Source organism: Salmo salar, chromosome ssa19 (genome assembly GCF_905237065.1).
Source record: "Salmo salar chromosome ssa19, Ssal_v3.1, whole genome shotgun sequence".
Taxonomy (NCBI): domain Eukaryota; kingdom Metazoa; phylum Chordata; class Actinopteri; order Salmoniformes; family Salmonidae; genus Salmo; species Salmo salar.
This window is the reverse complement of record NC_059460.1, coordinates 55,337,178-55,357,950: the sequence shown is the minus strand read 5'-3', so window position 1 is coordinate 55,357,950 and position 20,773 is coordinate 55,337,178. Positions and strand designations below refer to the sequence as shown.

The window sequence follows — 20,773 nt, the reverse complement described above, 5'->3', positions numbered from 1 at the left end:
CAGGGTTACCTCTGCCGCAGAGGATAAGTTCATTAGAGTTACCAGCCTCTGAAATTACAACCCAGATAAATGCTTTACATAGTTCAAGTAACAGACACATTTTAACATCAACTGTACAGAGGAGACTGCGTAAATCAGGCCTTCATGGTTGAATTGCTGCAAAGAATTCAACCATGAAGAAGAGACTTGTTTGGGCTAAGAAACACGAGCAATGGACGTTAGACCGGTGGAAATCTGTCCTTTGGTCTGATGAGTCCAAATTTTCAATTTTTGGTTCCAACCTCTGTGTCTTTGTGAGCGGATGATCTCCACATGTGTGGTTCCCACCGTGAAGCATGGAGGAGGAGGTGTGATGGTGATTTGCTGGTGACACTGTCTGATTTATTTAGAATTCAAGACACACTTAACCAGCATGGCTACCACAGCATTCTGCAGCGATTCACCATCCCATCTGGTTTGCGCTCAGTGGGACTATCATTTGTTTATCAACAGGACAATGAATCAAACATTTAAAAACTATTTTTATTTCTTTAACACTTTTTTGGTTACTACATGTTTCTATATGTGTTATTTCCTAGTTTTGATGTCTTCACTATTATTCTACAATGTAGAAAATAGTAAAAATAAAGACCCTTGAATAAATAGGTTTCCAAACTTTCACTGGTACTGTATCTGTGACCAACATATGCATATCTGTATTCCCAGTCATGTGATATTCCCAGTCCATAGATTCGTGCCTAATGAATGTATTTAAATTGATTCATTTCCTCATATGAACTGTAACTCAGTTAAATCTTTGAAATTGTTGCATGTTGCATTTGTATTTTTGTTCAGTATACAATAATATGTCCAATTAACAGTACATGTACATGTACACTACTTCTGAGGCCTTGACTTTACGGCCATCTTTCAATATCCAATCTATTTCCCCTTCTTGATCGTCTTTGCCGCCTGCAGGACAGAGGGACGGTCAGCTTTGTCCCCAAACTCCTTCTCCCGGTGCTCCAGCAGAATACCCTTCAGAATAACACACAACGTTTAAAATATATAAACTCATATGATGAAACCAGTAGAGGAAATGAGGAACTTACCTGTTTCCCTGCTCCAATCACATAAACACCACCGAGGATGAAGCCCTCCCCCTTCTTGTTACCCTGGTAACCCTTCTTCCTGGCTCGAAGGAGGTTCTGCCACACCCCCAGACGAGCCAGACCAAGACCCAGTCCCATCCTCCTCGGCTTGGGACCATAGAAACCTTGCTGTAAAAGACAACTTCCTATCATTAGTCTTTCTCACATTACCTGATTGGAGAAAAGTTCAGCGAATATAACTGACCTTCTCATCCACAAAAATCTCCCCATTGAAGTAGGGTCTGAATTTCTGGATCTCTGTGCCGATGTCTTCCTTCACTACAGCATACAAAGGGACCCCGAGCTCCTCCAGCTGGGGCTTGAGAGAGGACAGCTCAGAGGCCTCCTGGAGAATGAGTATGTGCACAATTCCATGAGTATACACAGCCACATATACATCATGCATACACACTCATACCCCTACAAATATACTGTACCTCTCTGCATAAGGATCATCCGGGGCGCCTCACAGCCATGAGTACCGCACCAGTCTTTTCCCACAGACTCCTGGCTTTAACAGTCTTATCTGCAGAGACACAACCAACAATATTGCACACAATAGTAAGAAGCTTTCAGGTGTATACGTTACATATTTAAATTGGCACTGAATCAAAGACCACTCCACTGCTGGGAGATTATTCTAGAAGTGCTTTTCCATTCAAAGCTAAATCAGCTAATGAAAGTTAACCAGTAAAGCTTTTGTTTTGGTCTCACCGGCTGCGGGTGTTGATTTGAGCTCCATGTTCTCCAAGTGCTCCAGAGTGGACGGGGCTGACTTGGTCAGGAACAGGTCAGTGTTGGCCAAGATAAGGCCAGCCAGCCAGGCAACCAGCACCCCGAGGCCCACAGACCATACACTGAGAGACAGGAGCTCCCCCTCCAGGAGGAAAGACAGCACTGCAGGGACAGACAAAACTGATTTAAAAAGGTCCAATGCAGACGTTTTTATCTTAACATCAAATCATTTCTGGGTAACAATTAAAGTACCTTACTGTGATTGTTTTCAATTAAAATGGTCAAAAAGAAACAAAAAAAGCTTTTTAGCAAAGGGAAATTTCTCAAGCAAGAATCTTGCTAGGACTGTCTGGAAGTGGTCTGAGTGAGGTGGGGAAAACAGAACATTTGCTGTTGTTGACAGAGAGATTTGGAACCTCTTTCTTATTGATCTATTAACTAATTTACCTCATGGTGATGTCCCCATGGAAAGTCAAAACAGAGAAAAATATTGTTTTTGAGTGCACTGGGCCTTTAACACACCAAAGCCCTATTCATTTTCTCTGCCTTGTCATTGACCACATTTACATGCACACAGTATTCCGGCTAGTAGCTCATATCCCGCTTAAGGTCTTATTCAGGATAAGCTGTTTACATGCACCTTTGATATCCCGTTCACAAGTATCCCTGTATCCATGAATAAACAGAATATTCCTCATTTAAATTCATAGGGGTTAAATAGAATGGTAACTGAAATAAGAACACTGACTGTAGGCCTATAACCACTCACATGTAGTGTGATATAATATAAACTCCTGCAGAATTATGCATTTCTTGCAGTACAATGATACTGCTGTTAATTTGTCTCAAGGGACAGCAGTGGAAAAATGATTCATTTATTTCAGCGTTGCTTGATAAAATGCGAATGTGGGTGTAATGTGGGCAGTATGTGGACACCTTATGCAAGCAGACAGTAGGCGATTTCAACTATATACACATAAAATATGCACTCAAGACAAACTTAAGTCGTACACTACATGATCAAAAGTATGTGGACACCTGCTCGTCGAACAGCTCATTCCAAAGTCATGGGCATTAATATGGAGTTGGTCCCGCCTTTGCTGCTATAACAGTTCCCACTGTTCTGGGAAGGCTTTTCACTAGATGTTGGAACATTGCTGCGGGGACTTGCTTCCGTTCAGCCACAACAGCATTAGTGAAGTCGAGCACTGATGTTGGGCGATTAGGCCTGGCTCACAGTCTGTGTTCCAATTTATCCCAAAGGTGTTTGATGGGGTTGAGGTCAGGGCTCTGTGCAGGCCAGTCAAGTTCTTCCACACTGATCTCGACAAACCATTTCTGTATGGACCTCACTTTGTGCACGGGGGAATTGTCATGCTGAAACAGGAAAGGGCCTTCCCCAAACTGTTGCCACAAAGTTGGAAGCACAGAACCGTCTCTAGAATGTCATTGTATACTATAGCGTTAAGATTTCCCTTCACTGGAACTAAGGGGCCTAGCCCAAACCATGAAAAACAACCCCAGACCATTATTCCTCCTCCACCAAAATGTACAGTTGCCACTATGCATTGGGGCAGATAGCATTCTCCTGGCATCCACTAAACCCAGATTCGTCCCGTCGGGCTGCGGAGAGCTTTACACCACTCTAGCTGACGCTTGGCATTGCGCATGATGATCTTAGGCTTGTGTGCGGCTGCTCGGCCATTTCATGATGCTCCCACCAAACAGTTCTTGTGCTGACGTTGCTTCCAGAGGCAGTTTGAAACTCGGTAGTGAGTGTTCCAACCGAGGACTGCCGATTTTCACAAGCTACAAGCTTCAGCACTCAGAGGTCCCGTTATGTGAGCTTGTGTGGCCTACCACTTCACAGCTGAGCCATTGTTGCCCCTAGACGTTTTCACTTCACAATAAAAGCACTGATGACATTTGGACATTTGGCACAGGACCAATCTCCACTGTTTTTATGGCTGCCCATACCTTAACCCCACCGCCACCATGGGGCACTCTGTTCACATCAGCAAACCGCTCGCCCACACGACACCATACGTGTGGTCTGTGACTGTGAGGCCAGTTGGACGTACTGACAAATTCTTTAAAACGACATTGCGGCTTATGGTAGAGAAATTAACATTCAATTCTTTGGCAACAGCTCTGGTGGACATTCCTGCAGTCAGTATGGCATTTTCACACTCCCTCAAAACTTGAGACATCTGTAGCGTTGTGTTGTCACAAAACCACACATTTTAGAGTGGCCTTTTGTTTCCAGCACAAGGGGCAGCGGTGTAATGATCATGCTGTTTAATCAGCTTCTTGATAATCCATCCACCTGACTGGTGTGGCATATGTTGGCAAAGGAGAAAATGCTCACTAACAGGGATAAAAATGTGCGCAACATGTTCTTAAATAAGCTTTTTGTGCATATGGCTAATGTTTGGGATTTTTTATTTCAGATCATGAAACATGGGACCACCACTTTACATGTTTATATTTTTGTTCAGTGTAGATTACTAACATTCATTCTATCAATGTAAAGACATTCTGGTGAGCACAACTGTATTTAGTCTTATGGGGCAACAAGTTGGGCTATGACTGAAAAGCTGCATGCATCTAACTACAATAGACAAATGGCCTACCAAAAGTTGGAAATTACAGCTTACCAAATGTCAGATATAAGCAGAAATTTAGGGGTGAAAGTAGCTGGCTCACTTTGAAGTGTAAGATCAGCATATCCCAGGCATCTTAGGGTTTCTCAACCGTGATACCTTTTCCGGGTAATTGTAAATGAGATATTTATGCATTAAAAAAACACCCCAAATAACAGGATATCGTGTGCATATAAACTTGGTCAGTAGTATACACTTTCTCAATCCTCATGGATTTGAAAGGAATGGGTGGGAGATATAGTTGTCAGCCCATTCCTTTGAAATCTTTGAGTGGGCATGTACAAGTTCATACTTGGGGGGGGGGGGAAGAACAGAATGTCTCAAAACAGACCACCAACAAGGGTATCTTCAGTAGATAGACTGAGCAGTATAACAGATCAAGTGTGGAAGTGAAATGAGAAACTGATTTGCTCCAGTAGAATTCCTCCCCCTTTTCTGCAACAGTACATTTTATTTCCTAACTATGAGGAGCCATGGTGTTGCCTTTGCCCTGGTTGATTCAAGGGCACATGGTGTCCCAACCATGACTCAGTTCTGATAAGGCTCCATTTGTATTATCTCATGAATGCACACTGTCTCAGAAAAGGTCACAAATGCAGTGAAAATGTCTGAAGTCTCATATCACAAACCGATTGGACACTCAATGCTACATTTTGTAAGCTGTAGATCATCTTATGACTAAGTGTGATATTGTAAATGTCATGCATACACAGAAAACCATCTGCTTCCGGACAGGGCTATAAACAATCTCAAAACCTGATGAATCAATTCTGAAACCAGTTGACACATTTCTGCTTAGTTATTTGGACAGTTGCAAAACAGAGCAAGGTCCTTTTTTGGGGGGGTGACAACCACAGTATCTGTGTCAATCACAAGCTCACACATTGGGCGTTCACAGTATGTTTAAGAAAATGATCCGATTACCCAAGACGTAAAGTGTAAATGCACTGCTGTATCCAAGAGAGTCAAAGTTGGACAAAAACAATTACATGTGTTTGCCACTAGTAATTAACCCTACAGTCACTAAGCATTTGAAGAGACAATTCAGTGTGGCAGCTGATGTACAAGTGGCAGACTTAAGTTGAAGAGCAAGTCCACCTTCATTCCTCATACATTTACATTGTATAAAATCCCTGTATAGGTAGTCACTGAGTCAACTTGTTTACCTCTAGTTCTGAAAATAAGTGCACATGCATTAAGTATCATATTTAACCCCTAAGAGACAAAATACCAACTTGTTGCTGTAGATTTCCCAGGACATAGAATTGACACGACATGCAGTGTTGCTCCCTCTGCTTCAGTTTGTCGTCTGTCCAACAGTGCGAAGTCCGGATGTCACACACCCTATACTTCCCACTTAAACAGGAGGCTGCCAGAGGGTCATTTGAATGATTGACGATTCAGCCAATCACAGCCCTTACACAGTGACCGACTTAAAGCTAGCCAAGTTCTTATTAAAACAGTCAAGACTCAAAATGCACAGCATTAAACATTGGCAACTAAATCGTAGTTGAATATAACCAAAACATGTCAGATTAACATGAGTAGTCAATATGGTTGAATTAGACATTTCTGAAACAGACATGTGAAAATCTGTGTCAAGTCAATCATTAACCTGCCAGAGAAAAGAGATCGAGAGGTACTGATGCATAACGAGATCTTTATTGTCAAACAGAGGTCTTTCAGGTAGCCCGCCTGCTGTGTGTCGACCAAATGGGGAGACTTGTGTAAAGCATCAAGTCTGGTCCCTCCACAGAGTTTAGACACAGACCATCATAAACACACTCAGACAACACGGCAACTACACATCAGCAGACAAGCCCCTAAAGATCCCAGAGAGAACATGGCAACTACAAACAAGACTGCATCTACCCACCCCTTCTACCTCCTAAATTGGGTGGAATTTGTCGTTTCAGTTTCTCGCAAAAGGCACATTACTTCTTCTCCAAAGACACAAGTTCAGTTTGTACTTTTCTGGCAGCTTTCAGGACATCCAGAATGTTGACCTTATCCCCGAACTCCATCTCCCTGTGCTCCAGCAGTACACCCTGCAGACGAAAACGATTTTGGCTTTGGTGGCACCATTTGATTCATTTAGCCAGCATTTCCCTCAAAAACACTTATTTTACTACCCATGCATCAGTGAGACGGCGAAATTAATGTTTCCTGTGAAGACCTACCTGCTGGCCTGCTCCAATGACGAACACCCCACCCAGCACAAAGCCTTCTCCAAACACATTCCCTAAGAAGCCGTTCTTGAAGGCTCGCAGACCATTCATCCACACGCCCAGACGGAGGAACGCCAACAGACCCATCTTACGCTCACGGGGCCCATAGAAACATCTCTGTGACACAAAGCAGAAGGCTTTGGAGTTGCAAAAAATTGGCTCTATTCATTTTACAATAATCATGTCGCATACATAACTAGTTGAGATATGACCAACAATGGCACTCATTGGACAAGAGGATTCATTTTCTGTAAATTAGACCGTGAAACCCAGCCTACGCACCTTTTCATCCATGAAGATCTCCCCATTGAAGTAGGGTCTGAAGTTCTGGATCTCTGTGCCGATGTCCTCCTTCACTACAGCATACAAAGGGACCCCGAGCTCCTCCAGCTGGGGCTTCAGAGAGGACAGCTCAGCGGCCTCCTGGAGGATTACACCACATAAGCCAATTGCCAAATGACACAGGGCCTAGATCAGACCACAGCCTGGCAGAAGAAATAATCATGAAGTAGCCTATAATATTAATGACGTTGAAGGCAAAAGATTTGAATTATGGCCAAGTGTTGATTCTAGTGGGGTTATCACCAGTGGGATTTAAATGGACACCACCTGCGGTGAATACCTGCAGGTGGCAGGTAGCCAGTGGTTAGACCGTTGGGCCAGTAACCGAAAGGTCACTGGGTCAGATACCCAAGCTGACAATGAGCCCTTGAGCAAAGCACTTAACCCTAATTATCTCTAGGGGCTATCATACTACTATGGCTAACCCTGTAAAACACCACATTTCACTGCAGCTATCTGGTGTGTGTGACAAAACAGATTAAGTATCATTTGGGTCAGTGGAATCAACACCACATTGTGTACTTACAACTGTTGAAGTTATCAGGAGTGAAAGATATTAGTGTCTCATATCCCAGCATGCGCTGTTGCAGGTAGATTTTTACAATAGTTTGTTTATAGCCATGTGGCTGCACACATTGACTAACTGATCTTCTACTTAAATAAAAAAATTCTAAACTAAACAAATCTGTTTGATGAAAGCCAAATGCAACGATCATGTCTGTTACTAACAAACATGGTACTTGTACCTCAAATTCACTCAGAACACACCCCGGTAAATACGCAAATACAGATTTACACCTCAATGTGTTACTGTAACATCAAATCAATTCTGTAATAATGCGTTTACAAGCGCAAAGGAAAACAGTGACTCCAACTATACCTCTCTGCACAAAAATCATCCAGGCCGCCTTACTGCCATGATAACAGCTCCAGACTTCTCCCATAAACGTTTGGCCTTCAAAGGCTTACGCTCTAAGTGAGAAACAAGTTGCAAGGTTAAAATTAAGCAAATTCATGTCACGGGTTGCCTGGAAACCCGACATTGTGGGGCAGAACTTAACATTTCGATCAGGACAGTTACCTCAAGAACGCTACCAGACAGAATGTTGAATAAAATGATATTTGAACATACGTGACCGGTTGTCCGTGCAGTTAGTCCTTTTGGCGGTAGGAATGGGAGACAAAGTATCCATAGGAAAGTATAATTAAGTCAACCGCCAACAGGACCAAATGCACTGACAAACCGTAAAGTATGTTAAAAAAAAGGTTTATTAAATATTGCGACTTGTCGAGGTCACGAGAAGAAACTGACATGATTCAAAACGCTAGGGCAAGGCTACTTCAGTTCAGATAGGCTTATGGGGCTTATGGGGATAATTGCAATTGTCACCAATACATTCTGTAACCATCCATTGTACACCAATACGTGAGATAACACATTTAGAAAGTATTTTATAAACATACCTCCTGTCAATGGTTTGAGGTCAGTCTCCTCTAAATGTTTGAGAGTGGCCCTCGATGGCTGCGTCAAAAACAAGTCACTGAAAGAGCGCAAACCAGTAGCGATTAAGGCAACAACTGCGCCCAATGACTGGACCACAACATCCATCGCAAAAGTTGTATTTGTATCGAAATAGGAAAGGAAAGGAAATTCAACACGAAACAACTTGGACCCTGAACACGCTCAATAATGGAGGCACGCGGTCAACCCTTGGCACAGATTGGCCCCTTATGACTCACACGTTGCAGGCTGGGTTTAAATCCCCGAATAATTAAATCCAGCCCAATCGTTGACCAAACATTGTTTTGATATTTCACAAGTGATTTCGAAAGTACATAGATAAAAGTTATATGAGCTATTCAGTCGCTGTCTCGCCAGCAAAGTGATTGGATTGATGCCGCACAGGCATGGCCAATTACACTGCGTTAAAGATGCGATTAGACAGGCAGCTGAATTCTGATATTTTTGTCACTTATTGGTCATTTGCCCAATCAGATCAGCTCTGAAAAATAACCGACGTGAAAGATCTGATGTAATTGGTCAAAATACCAATTAGTGGAACAATTTCAGAATTGGGCTGCCTGTTTAAATGCAGCCTCAGAGTGGCGCTATCACCATCAACCATGTGGCACATCCATCTGTAGCGTTCAAAGAGCACATGATAAGCTGATCATATCTAAAGTGTCCTCCTGCCTACTGTCATGGTTTTTCTAACTACAAGAACCAGAAAAAGAATCACCACATCAATTAAACATTTGACTGCTTAAAAAATGGCATTCATAATAAATACAATTGGATGCACAACTTTACACAAATTTATTCAAAGCAAACTGAATAGAGATTGTTAAATTGACATATTACACAAGTTGAGATATATCTCCATCTTGGAGACATGCATTTCATTAGGCGTCAGTCGAGCTTCTCTACTGATTTATAAGATGTAGAATGTTATAACATATAGATATTTAGGCTATCATTGCATTTGAACTAACTAATGACTAAAATGTCTTTGTGCAGATAATGTAGGAAAATTATCATTCCACATCTTAGTTGTCCTCTTCTTCCTCCTCTTCCTCCTGAAAAAAAGAACCAGGTTTAGGTGGAACTGATACACTGTTTAAACCTGTTTTCCTTAGTCATTCACTCTTGAGAATGTCTTCTTATATGTTATGCATGCTATCATTGTAGTTGAACAGTGTAAATGTCTCTCGAAACAAAAGCCTTCTCCGTGTTAACCTTCTCCTTGGCTTGGTCATCAAGAGTTGTATGTTCAAGTGCCCCCTGTGACATCTCCGCTCCCTCCTCCACTCCCGCCTCCACTCCCTCCTCAGATTGCATCACATCGGGTCTGACATCATCACTCTCTGAGGCTGCCCCTTCTTGTGTGCGATCAACAGTGTCACTTGGGACAGGGTTATCGGTCTCCTATGTTGAGTTTGTCAGAGGGAAACTGGTTGAGTAATAAAACATGTTTTAAACCTGCCTCTGACGTCACATGCAATATCGCCTTCTCCTCTGATATCCTGATCCCTGTCTGTTAACTCTTGGTTGACTGAACACCTCACAACACCTTCCTCCTTCAGACTTGACTCCTCATTCTGTCTTGTCTAGACATACAGTATCAGTCAAAAGTTTAGACACACCTACTCATTCCAGGGTTTTTCTTTATTTTCACTATGTTCTACATCAAAACTATGAAATAACACATATGGAATCATGTAGTAACCAAAAAAGTGTTTAACAAATCAAAATATATTTTATATGAGATTCTTCAAAGTAGCCACCCTTTGCCTTGATGACAGCTTTGCACAATAGGTATTCTCTCAACCAGCTTCATGAGGTAGTCACCTAGAATGCATTTCAATTAACAGGTGTGCCTTGTTAAAGGTTAATTTGTGGAATTTCTTTCCTTCTTAATGCGTTTGAGCCAATCAATTGAGTTGTGACAAGGTAGGGGTGGTATACAGAAGATAGCACTATTTCAAATCAAATAAATTGTATAAGTCACATGCGTCGAATACAACAGGTGTAGATCTTACAGTGAAATGCTTACTTACGAGCCCCTAACTAACAGTGCAGTTTCAAAAATACGGATAAGAATAAGAGAAAAGTAACAAGTAATTAAAGAGCAGCAGTAAAAAAAAAATATATATATATAGAGGGGGGGTGCCGGTACATAGTTAATGTGCGGGGGCACCGGTTAGTTGAGGTAGTATGTACATGTAGGTAGAGTTAATTAAAGTGACTATACACAGAGAGTGGCAGTGGTGTGGAGAGGGGGGAAATGCAAATAGTCTGGTTAGCCTTTTGACTAGATGTTCAGGAGTCTTACGGCTTAGGGGTAGAAGCTGTTTCGAAGCGTCTTGAACCTAGACTTGGCGCTCCGGTACAGCTTGCCGTGCGGTAGCAGAGAGAACAGTCTAGGACTGGGGTTGCTGGAGTCTTTGACAATTTTCAGGGCCTTCCTCTGACACCGCCTGGTATAGAGGTCCTGGATGGCAGGAAGCTTGGCCGCAGTGATGTACTGGGTCGTTCGCATTACCCTCTGTAGTGCGTTGCGGTCGGAGGCCGAGCAGTTGCCATACCAGGCAGTGATGCAACCAGTCAGGATACTCTCGATGGTGCAGCTGTAGAACCTTTTGATGATCTGAGGACCAATGCCAAATCTTTTCAATCTCCTGAGGGGGAATAGGTTTTGTCGTGCCCGCTTCACGACTGTCATGGTGTGCTTGGAACATGTTAGTTTGTTGATGTGGACACCAAGGAACTTGAAGCTCTCAACCTACTCCACTGCAGCCCCGTCGTTGAGAATGGAGGTGTGCTCAGTCCTCTTTTTCCTATAGTCCACAATCATCTCCTTTGTCTTGATCACGTTGAGGGAGAGGTTGTTGTCCTGGCACCACACGGCCAGGTCTCTGACCTCCTCCCTATAGGCTGTCTCGTTGTTGTCGGTGATCAGGCCTACTGCTGTGTCATCGGCAAATTTAATGATGGTGTTGGAGTCGTGCCTGGCCGTGCAGTCATGAGTGAACAGGGAGTACAGGGGGGGGCTGAGCACGCACCCCCTGTGTTGAGGATCAGCGTGGCGGATGTGTTGTTACCTACCCTTACCACCTGGGGCGGCCGTCAGGAAGTCCAGGATCCAGTTGCAGAGGGAGGTGTTTAGTCCCAGGGTCCTTAGCTTATTGATGAGCTTTGAGGGCACTATGGTGTTGAACGCTGAGCTGTAGTCAATGAATAGCATTCTCGCATAGGTGTTCATTCTGTCCAGGTGGGAAAGGGCAGTGTGGAGTGCAATAGAGACGGCATCATCTGTGGATCTGTTGGGGCGGTATGCAAATTTGGGTGGGTCTAGGGTTTCTGGGATAATGGTGTTGATGTGAGCCATAACCAGCCTTTCAAAGCACTTCATGGCTACAGACGTGAGTGCTACGGGTCGGTAGTCATTTAGGCAGGTTACCTTAGTGTTCTTGGGCACAGGCACTATGGTGGTCTGCTTAAAACATGTTGGTATTACGGACTCAGACAGGGAGAGGCTGAAAATGTCAGTATTTTTGTATTTGTATTTATTATGGATCCCCATTAGCTGCTGCCAAAGCAGCAGCTACTCTTCCTGGGGTGCAGCAAAATTAAGGCAGTTTACACAATTTTAAGACATTACAATACATTAACAGATTTCACAACACACTGTGTGTCCTCAGGCCCCTACTCCACCACTACCAATTATCTACATTACTAAATCCATGTGAATGTATAGTGTGTGTGTGTGTGTATGGTGGTCTGCTTAAAACATCTTGGTATTACAGACTTGGACAGGGAGAGGTTGAAAATGTCAGTGAAGACACTCGCTAGTTGGTCAGCGCATGCTCGCAGTACACGTCCTGGTAATCCATCTGGCCCTGCAGCCTTGTGAATGTTGACCTGTCTAAAGGTCTTACTCACATCGGCTGCGGAGAGCGTGATCACACAATCTTCGGGTACAGCTGGTGTTCTCATGCATGTTTCAGTGTGATTTGTCTCGAAGCGAGCATAGAAGTAGTTTAGCTCGTCCGGCAGGCTCGTGTCACTGGGCAGCTCTCGGCTGTGCTTCCCTTTGTAGTCTGTAATGGTTTGCGGGCCCTGCCACATCCGACGAGCGTCAGAGCCGGTGTAGTAAGACTTGATCTTAGTCCTGTATTGACGCTTTGCCTGTTTGATGGTTCATCGGAAGGTATAGCAGGATATCTTATAAGCTTCCGGGTTAGAGTCCCGCTCCTTGAAAGCGGCAGCTCTAGCCTTCAGCTCAGTGCGGATGCTGCCTGTAATCCATGGCTTCTGGTTGGGGTATGTACGTACGGTCACTGTGGGGACGACATCATTGATGCACTTATTGATAAAGCCAATGACAGATGTGGTGTACTCCTCAATGCCATCGGAGGTATCCTGGAACATATTCCAGTCTTGGTTACTACTTTTTTATTGATCTAGTCACTGGTGCTTCCTGCTTTAATTTTAGCTTGTAAGCAGTAATCAGGAGGATGGAATTATGGTCAGATTTGCCAAATGGAGGGCAAGGAAGAGCTTTGTATGCATATCTGTGTGTGGAGTATAGATGGTCCATAGTTCTTTTCCCTCTGGTTGCACATTTAACATGCTGATAGAAATTTGGTTAAACTGATTGAAGTTTCCCTGCATTAAAGTCCCCGGCTACTAGGAGCGCCGCCTCTGGGTGAGCGTTTTCTTGTTTGCTTATGGCGGAATACAGCTCATTCAATGCTATCTTAGTGCCAGCCTCTGACTGTGGTGGTATGTAAACAGCTACAAAGAATATAGATGAAAACTATCTCGGTAGGTAGTTGTCTGCAGCTTATCTTGAGAAACTCTACCTCAGGCGAGCAATAGCTCGAGACTTCCTTAGATATCGTGCACCAGCTGTTGTTTACAAAAATACATAGACCGCCGCCCCTTGTCTTACCAGACGCTGCTGTTCTATCCTGCCGGTACATCGTTTAACCAGCCAGCTGTATGTGGATATTGTCGTCGTTCAGCCACAACTCCGTGAAGCATAAGATGTTACAGTTTTTAATGTCCTGTTGGTAGTTTAATCTTCCCAATAACTCATCCATTTTATTGTCCAAAGATTGTATGTTTGCTAGCAGAATTATGGGGAGTGGGGGTTTATTCGATCGCCTCGGACTTCTAAGGCAGCCCGTTCTCCGGCCTCTCTTTCTCCGCCTCCTCTTCATGCAGATCACTGGGGTCGGGTGCCTGTTCCCGAAGGGAGCTGTATATCCTCCACCTCGGCCTCGTCAGAGCCGTGAAAGAAGAAAAAGGATTCTGCTAGTCCATGATGAGTAATCGCAGTCCTGATGTCTAGAAGTAATTTTCGGTCATAAGAGATGGTAGCAGCAACATTATGGCAATAAATAGTAAAAAAATAAGTTAAAAACAACGCAGATAAACAAACCAAAAAACACAATCGGTTGGGGGCACGTAAAACGTCTGCCTTCTGCTCCGGCGCCATCTTACATGATGTAAAAGTCTGTTACTTGAACTCTGTAAAAGACCAAGTCCATATTATGGCAAGAACAGCTCAAATAAGCAAAGAGGAACGACAGTCCATCATTACTTTAAGACATGAAGGTCAGTCAATACGGAACATTTCAAGAACTTAGAACATTTCTTCATGTGCAGTCGCAAAAACCATCAAGCTCTATGATGAAACTGGCTCTCATGAGGACCGCCACAGGAAAGGAAGACCCAGGCTGCATTTCAAAATCATAAAAGACACACCCTTGTCCACTTACCCTTGCCTTATGCCCTTGGGGGAATCCCCGCGGACATATTTGTCGCCGGTCCAAATGATTAGCCAAGCAAGGGAAATTTGCAACGTAAGCCCCTCAGCCTTTGTTTTTAATGGAGTTTGCGAGTGTACAATTATGTTCACTTCGGTGCCTGAAACGCCCCATAATTCAATATGCGATGTTTGTACACCCGCTAAGAAAGGTCAGCCAAAACTTAAAACCTTAACGTTAATATGGAGTCAACATACAAGTGTAAGTAAAAACGAATGTAAATAAGTTAGAAATTGTGCTACTAATGCACAAACACGTCTCGTAAAAGTAATGATGTTTTTGTTTGGTTAGCTTTGGGAAATTAATTTGCTAGCTATGATACAGTAGGCATATATTAATAATGATATAGTTAATATAAGTAGACATGCAATCATAATTGACTGAAGCGCATATAAAGCACCCACAAGCTGGCTGAAAGCACAATCATCGCGGGATGAACGATTGACAAGGGCGGTCCATTTCAAATTCATTCCTTCCTCCCTTGCCCCTTGCCCTGCAAGTGTATACTCGTCAGACGTCATGATACGTCATCAGAAGTATCCACCTAATTTGAGGGCTGAGGGGATAGGGTGTGTCTTTTAAGTGTTTGAAATGCAGCCCCAGAGTTACCTCTGCTGCAGAGGATAAGTTCATTAGAGTTTCCAGCCTCAGAAATTGCAGGCCAAATAAATGCTTCACAGAGTTCAAGTAACAGACACATCTCAACATCAACTGTTCAGAGGAGACTGAGTGAATCAGGCCTTCGTGGTTGAATTGCTGCAAAAAAAACACTACTAAAGGACACCAATAAGAAGAGACTTGCTTGGGCCAAGAAACACGAGCAATGGACATTAGAAATCTGTCCTTTGGTCTGATGAGTCCAAATTTGAGATTTTTGGTTCCAACCGCCATGTCTTTGTGAGACGCAGAGTAGGTGAACGGGTGTTCTCTGCATGTGTGGTTCCAACCATGAGGCATGGAGGAGGAGGTGTGATGTGTGGGGGTGCTTTGCTGGTGAAACTGTCAGTGATTTATTTAGAATTCAAGGCACACTTAAACAGCATGCCACAACAACATCACAGCGTTATGCAGCGATACGCCATCCCATCTGGTTTTGGACTTAGTGGGACTATAATTTATTTTTCAATAGTATAATGACCCAACACACCTCCAGGCTGTGTAAGGGCTATTTGACAAATAAGGAGCGTGACGGAGTCCTGCATCAGATGACCTGGCCTCTACAGTCAACCGACCTCAACCCAATTGAGATGGTTTGGGAGGAGTTAGACCGCAGAGTGAAGGAAAAGCAGCCGACAAGTGCTCAGCATATGTCGGAACTCCTTCAAGACTGTTGGAAAAGTATTCCAGGTGAAGCTGGTTGGGAGAACGCCAAGAGTGTGCAAAGCTGTCATCAAGGCAAAGGGTGGCTACTTTGAAGAATCTCAAATATAACATATATTTTGATTTGTTTAACACTTTTTTGGTTACTACCTGATTCCATATGTGTTATTTCATAGTTGTGATGTCTTCACTATTATTCTACAATATAATTTTTTTGTAAAATGTAAAGAAAAACCCTTGAATGAGTAGGCGTCCAAACTTTTGACTGGTACTGTATTTTCTTTTCTTCTCTGGCACTCATTTCACCATGATCTTTCCTCTCTCTTCTCCTGGTTTGTCATCCCTTTATTTTGTCTTTCCTTCCCTGAATGAATATTATTTTGTCAATTGCTAGGTCTTTGGGTAAAAACAGATGGTAGACATCCTCAGCATATCTCTAAAAATACAAATACATAATCAACCATTTTAATCTGTCTTGGGTGTGTCACATGAAGCCGTCACCTTCTCTTGGTCCTGATGTTCCTGTCCCTCCTCAGACATAGTCTCATCTGGTTTGACATCATCATTCTCTGGTCCTGAGGTTGGCTCTACTTGTGTAGAATCAGCAGGTTCACTAGTTTCAGGTTTATCAGGTTCATCAGTCACCTGTTGAAAATGTTTTTGGAAAAAAATGACTGGGTTCAGTTCACTGAATGTACTTATTCTCTCTCGTCTTCTGGTGTTGTTCGATAATAGTGTGACTGTCTGGCTAAAAATGTCCTCACTGCATCTCAAAAGGAAGATATTTTTTCGGGTTGATTATTCAGCTTTCCTGCTTCTTTTATTCTTGCTCCTACTATCTTTTCATTCATTCAGTCCTGAAATCAACATTGGCTGTCTCTTTCAGTCCTGAAAACAACATTGACTGTCTCGCAAGACACAATGACTTGTCTTCTTTTCAGTAATCTATGATCTTTACTGTGCACTTGTCCACTGTATCCCTTCTGTCTTGTCTAGACATTCCTCCCTCTCTTGTCTGGCACACATTTATCCATGTTCTTTCCTATCTCTTTTTCTAGTTTGTTATTTCTCATGTCCGTCGTTTCAGTCTTTTTTTGGTATAAGCCATCACCTTTTTTTGGTCTTGATGAAGAGGTTTGTGTTTGTCTTGTGGATCCTCAGTTTGTCCCCCCTCATCATTCTCTTGTGCTGAGGTTGACTCTACCTCTATTTGTGTAGATTCATCAGGTTCACTGGTTTCAGGTTGATCAGTCACCTGGTGACCAGTTTGTGAGACAAAACAATATTAGAATCATTGCAGCCATTCATCCACATTTATAGATTTCTAGTCCTCCTGCTCTCAGCTCTAGCCTGCACGTCTAGCCTTTCTGAATCAAATGTCTTGACCTCAGGGAGAGGGCAAGCCATGCAAAGAATGTGCAGAAGCAGTCATCATCAGCCAATGGACAGAACCGGAAAAGCCCTCGGATGATATAGGGGTGCGAAAGAAATGGTGACCTAGAGAGGATAGTATAGCAACCACCAAAGGCACACAGATTTTAGCAGAGTATTCTTGAGCTCTGGGATGGATGTCACCCCCTGTTTGGTGTTATCTTTGTCTTGAACTTCTTCAGTGACCTGCTCATTTTCAGAGGTGGAGGTGGAGGTGGTGGATACTTCTGATTTCAACGGCTCATTCTCCATGACACCTGGTGATATGACCCTGGTGGTCTGACTCTGACCAGACCCTGTAGGGTGCTCTTGAAATATCTGATGATGTGTTGATGAGATTAAACCCTGGACGATAAAATTCTCAACTCTCTCTCCAGCGGCTGTTCCTAATCTATACTTCAAAATGCAGTTGAAGCTCTCTTGTGAACATCTAGTCAAAACATGGACATTCTAAGCAAATATTACTAATTTGGTTAGTTTCCTTGCCATTTACCAGTTAAATCTAATGTAAGACTACCAACATTTATAAGACATCACAGATTCCCTGATATTAAGCATACACAAAAACATACAATCTATAACATTTTTGTTGTTGAAAACAACGCATGAAAACGTTATATCTGAGGAACTGAGGAAGTCTTAAAATTCTACAAAAACCATACCCCATCATCGCCCTCCTCCACTGCAGCAAGCGTTGGAGGGTTTAATTTCTTGGGCCTTTCTGAAACTGGAGCTGGCGGAGGCGTCGCAGGAATTTCCTCAACTTCCTGAAAAGATAACAACACAATTTCAACCCACATGGGCTTTAAATCGTACACACAAACACACACACAGGGCCGTTCCTTGCCGTGCTGCCGCCCTAGGTGAGACCCAAAAATGGCGTCCCCTGCAAAACTAGAATAGTCCCAGTAAGCAAAATTACATTGAAAAGACATCTACAATACAGATTTTCCAGACGTTGAAGTTAGGTTCAATTTAGGTTTTGAATAACAGGTGAAAATGTATTTTCCGTATGTTTAAAATACATATTTCCCAGGACGTTGAAAAGGCATATTTTCTGGATGTTGAAAGATACGAATTTTCCAGACGTTGAAATCTGTTTCATTTTTGGTTCTGAATGAAAGTTGAAAATACTTATTTTACAGATGTTGAAAATATGTATTTTCCAGATGTTGAAATCAGGCAAATGTTTCATTCTGAATGAAAGTTGAAAATAAGTAATTTATAAACTATGTTTGGGCCAAATCAAGGCTGGTCCAGACCACACCAAATCTGAGCCAAACTATGATTGGTTCAGATTTGGTCCGGACCGGACCAAAAACCAATGTCTGTGGATGTGGAAATCAAGACCAGTCTGGACTGTACGAAAAAAAAGACGTCGAAAAGGCGTCGGTCCGTGCTTACTGAGGTAGCCTACAGTGTTGCCTGAAATGGAATTTTATGAATTTTATGCCTATCTTTGAGGTAAGCCTACCATTTGTAAAACAGGCTGTAGCATTGGCTTTATTAGTCCTGATTCCTGTGACTAATGAATTTGGATATTTAATCTCTGAATATCAGCTATCCAACTTTATCAGGAGTTATCGTGAGCCTATTTGCAATGTGTTTACACAGTGGGAAATGCAGAAGTATTTTATTTTTTCCCTATGATCAGCTTTTCAAAAATGTACGGATACAAACTTGAAACCACTGATCATGACAATGGGGTGAAACTCCTGGACAACAACAATATTGTCCATTTTACTTTGACCTGTCCTGTTTTTAGGATATGTTGTTTGTTAACATGACAGCACATTTTGTATTTGATTTATCATCATTTAGGTTAGGCTATTTGATCGGAGAAACCTGCATGATGTAAAAAGTGTCCGTCTCATTACATTGTCATACATTTTATCTCCAGCCTGTGGGCACTGCTTATCAGGGCGGCATCAGCACTCACCTAAAAAGCCCATATGCCACTGGTTTCGAGAAATTGTCATTGTCTTTGGGCAGAATTATGTGAGGTTTTATGTGGAGGTGCGTCTTGGTTAAGCTCAGAAAATGCTGCCCTCGTCAATCTGCCGACGTAGCCTGCCACCTAATTCTGACTAATGAACGGGCCGGCTGTGCGCACACACACACACACACACACACACACACACACACACACACACACACACACACACACACACACACAATAAATACTTTTGTTTCTTTGGGTTCTTCTGGGACTTCCCCTGTGATTTTATATTCTTCCTCCTTCATCTGCCTCATGTGCACTGCCTCATCTATGGCTCTCTGCTGCTCCTGCTCCAGTTGCTGCTGGAGGGCCTTTTTCTGCAATGATCAGAGATATTCCAATAACATAACAATACTGGCTTAATAATTGTATAATCAAGCGTTTTTATAGTCCCGTTATCTACCAACATTGAATGACAGTATAGGCTCAGAAAGGTATACATTGACGTAGTTAATCAAATCAAATTGTATTTGTCACATGCTCCGAATACAACAGGTGTAGACCTTACCATGAAATGCTTACTTACTAGCCCTTAACCAACAATGCAGTTTTAAGAAAAAGATTTACTAAATAAACTAATGCTTACCAAAGAGCACGTCTGGATGAGATTGTCTAGACAACATTTGGGTATAGGCTACCCCATAATGGCAATAGTCTGAACATCACTACTCACTTTCTCCTCATTGTCCATGTTTTCTTTATACTTGTAAATCCACTGTGCAAGAAATTCGATCGGGTCCATGGGGCGAAGCTCGGCCACCTCGGCTAATCCTTCTATGAGACATTTTCCCATACCCCTTTTCAAGTATTCTGAATCCATTTTCCTGTATGCAAGAAAATGCCATAATGTATGAACACAGTAGCTACAAATGTTAGCTAAGACAACAGGGGTACAAAATATGTTCTACTTAATTTTTTACCTTTAGCTCAGGCGTTATTGTTGCGTCGTTACGCTAGCTATCAAACCTATGAACAATAAAACAAGGTTTTCAGTGTAAAACCTTCCTATTTGTTTGTAAATACTTTGTAAACAAAATGTGTCGACACAAAATAGCATTGTTACTTTAATGTTACTATTTTATAATAGGATAAACTGACTCCAAATAGAATTGTTTTGAAACCAGACCCACCTGTCTTTTTCGTTCAGAGCGTCCGGATATGTATTTTATCTCCATGGTAACGGTGCTACTTCATACATCTTTCCTCCAATGTTGTTGAGAAGGTTCCGTTTTGTAGTAAGAAGTAGAGCTTGCAAAGATGTACCACGTGCATTTTATTTGAATTTTTTAAATATCGACTATAATTTCATTGAAATTACATATAATGTCACCAATTACAAGGTATACCACATATTAAGTCTGTATTTCAACCCATTTACACTTCAGTAATGGTTTTATAGGCCTGTGTGAACTAAATAATTCCATTGCTAATTGAAATAGAAAAAGGTTTGCTAGGTATCTTATACCTTTGTTCTATGTGTAGTTAGGGTGCATGCTACAGTATTTACCTAGTCATCTATGACCATACATTACATTAGGGCAGGGAATCCATATAATTATTATTAATTATTAATTTAATAAGATCTGGGAG

At 42.4% G+C, this 20,773-nt stretch overlaps 1 protein-coding gene and 2 pseudogenes across 4 annotated transcripts; all 3 read right to left on the bottom strand.

The window, feature by feature from the left end:
* Nucleotides 1–589: 589 nt before the first annotated feature.
* Nucleotides 590–5,903, bottom strand: LOC106579278 (peroxiredoxin-like 2A; annotated as a pseudogene).
* Nucleotides 5,904–6,171: 268 nt separating this feature from the next.
* On the bottom strand, nucleotides 6,172–8,851 carry LOC106579279 (peroxiredoxin-like 2A; annotated as a pseudogene). Its single transcript, XR_001322620.2, has 5 exons — nucleotides 8,563–8,851; nucleotides 7,979–8,070; nucleotides 7,039–7,179; nucleotides 6,709–6,873; nucleotides 6,172–6,576 (listed from the first exon to the last, which is right to left on the bottom strand). The product of XR_001322620.2 is annotated as a peroxiredoxin-like 2A (transcript).
* A 547-nt stretch (nucleotides 8,852–9,398) lies between these two features.
* dydc2 (DPY30 domain containing 2) lies at nucleotides 9,399–20,416 on the bottom strand. Of its 3 annotated transcripts, XM_014159055.2 has the most exons (9): nucleotides 20,314–20,416; nucleotides 20,104–20,149; nucleotides 19,857–20,007; nucleotides 19,369–19,500; nucleotides 17,847–17,951; nucleotides 16,865–17,008; nucleotides 16,255–16,398; nucleotides 9,836–10,024; nucleotides 9,399–9,675 (listed from the first exon to the last, which is right to left on the bottom strand). In XM_014159055.2, the coding sequence occupies exons 3-9, from the start codon at nucleotides 20,001–20,003 to the stop codon at nucleotides 9,646–9,648; spliced, it is 891 nt and encodes a 296-aa protein (XP_014014530.1). In that variant the 5' UTR covers nucleotides 20,004–20,007; nucleotides 20,104–20,149; nucleotides 20,314–20,416; the 3' UTR covers nucleotides 9,399–9,645. The 3 variants fall into 3 exon arrangements, with proteins under 3 accessions (XP_014014530.1, XP_014014533.1, XP_014014532.1); XM_014159058.2 differs by lacking the exon at nucleotides 16,865–17,008; XM_014159057.2 differs by lacking the exon at nucleotides 20,104–20,149 and having other exon boundaries at nucleotides 20,314–20,361.
* Nucleotides 20,417–20,773: the final 357 nt, after the last annotated feature.

Bases quoted from the DNA above. Each gene is read 5' to 3' on its own strand.
- dydc2 (XM_014159055.2), bottom strand. From the start codon at position 20,003: ATGGATTCAGAATACTTGAAAAGGGGTATGGGAAAATGTCTCATAGAA. The intron at 19,501-19,856 runs GTGAGTAGTGAT...TGATCATTGCAG, and splicing joins ACATGGACAATGAGGAGAAA to AAAAAGGCCCTCCAGCAGCA. The intron at 17,952-19,368 runs GTATTTATTGTG...TTATCTTTTCAG, and splicing joins AAGAACCCAAAGAAACAAAA to GAAGTTGAGGAAATTCCTGC.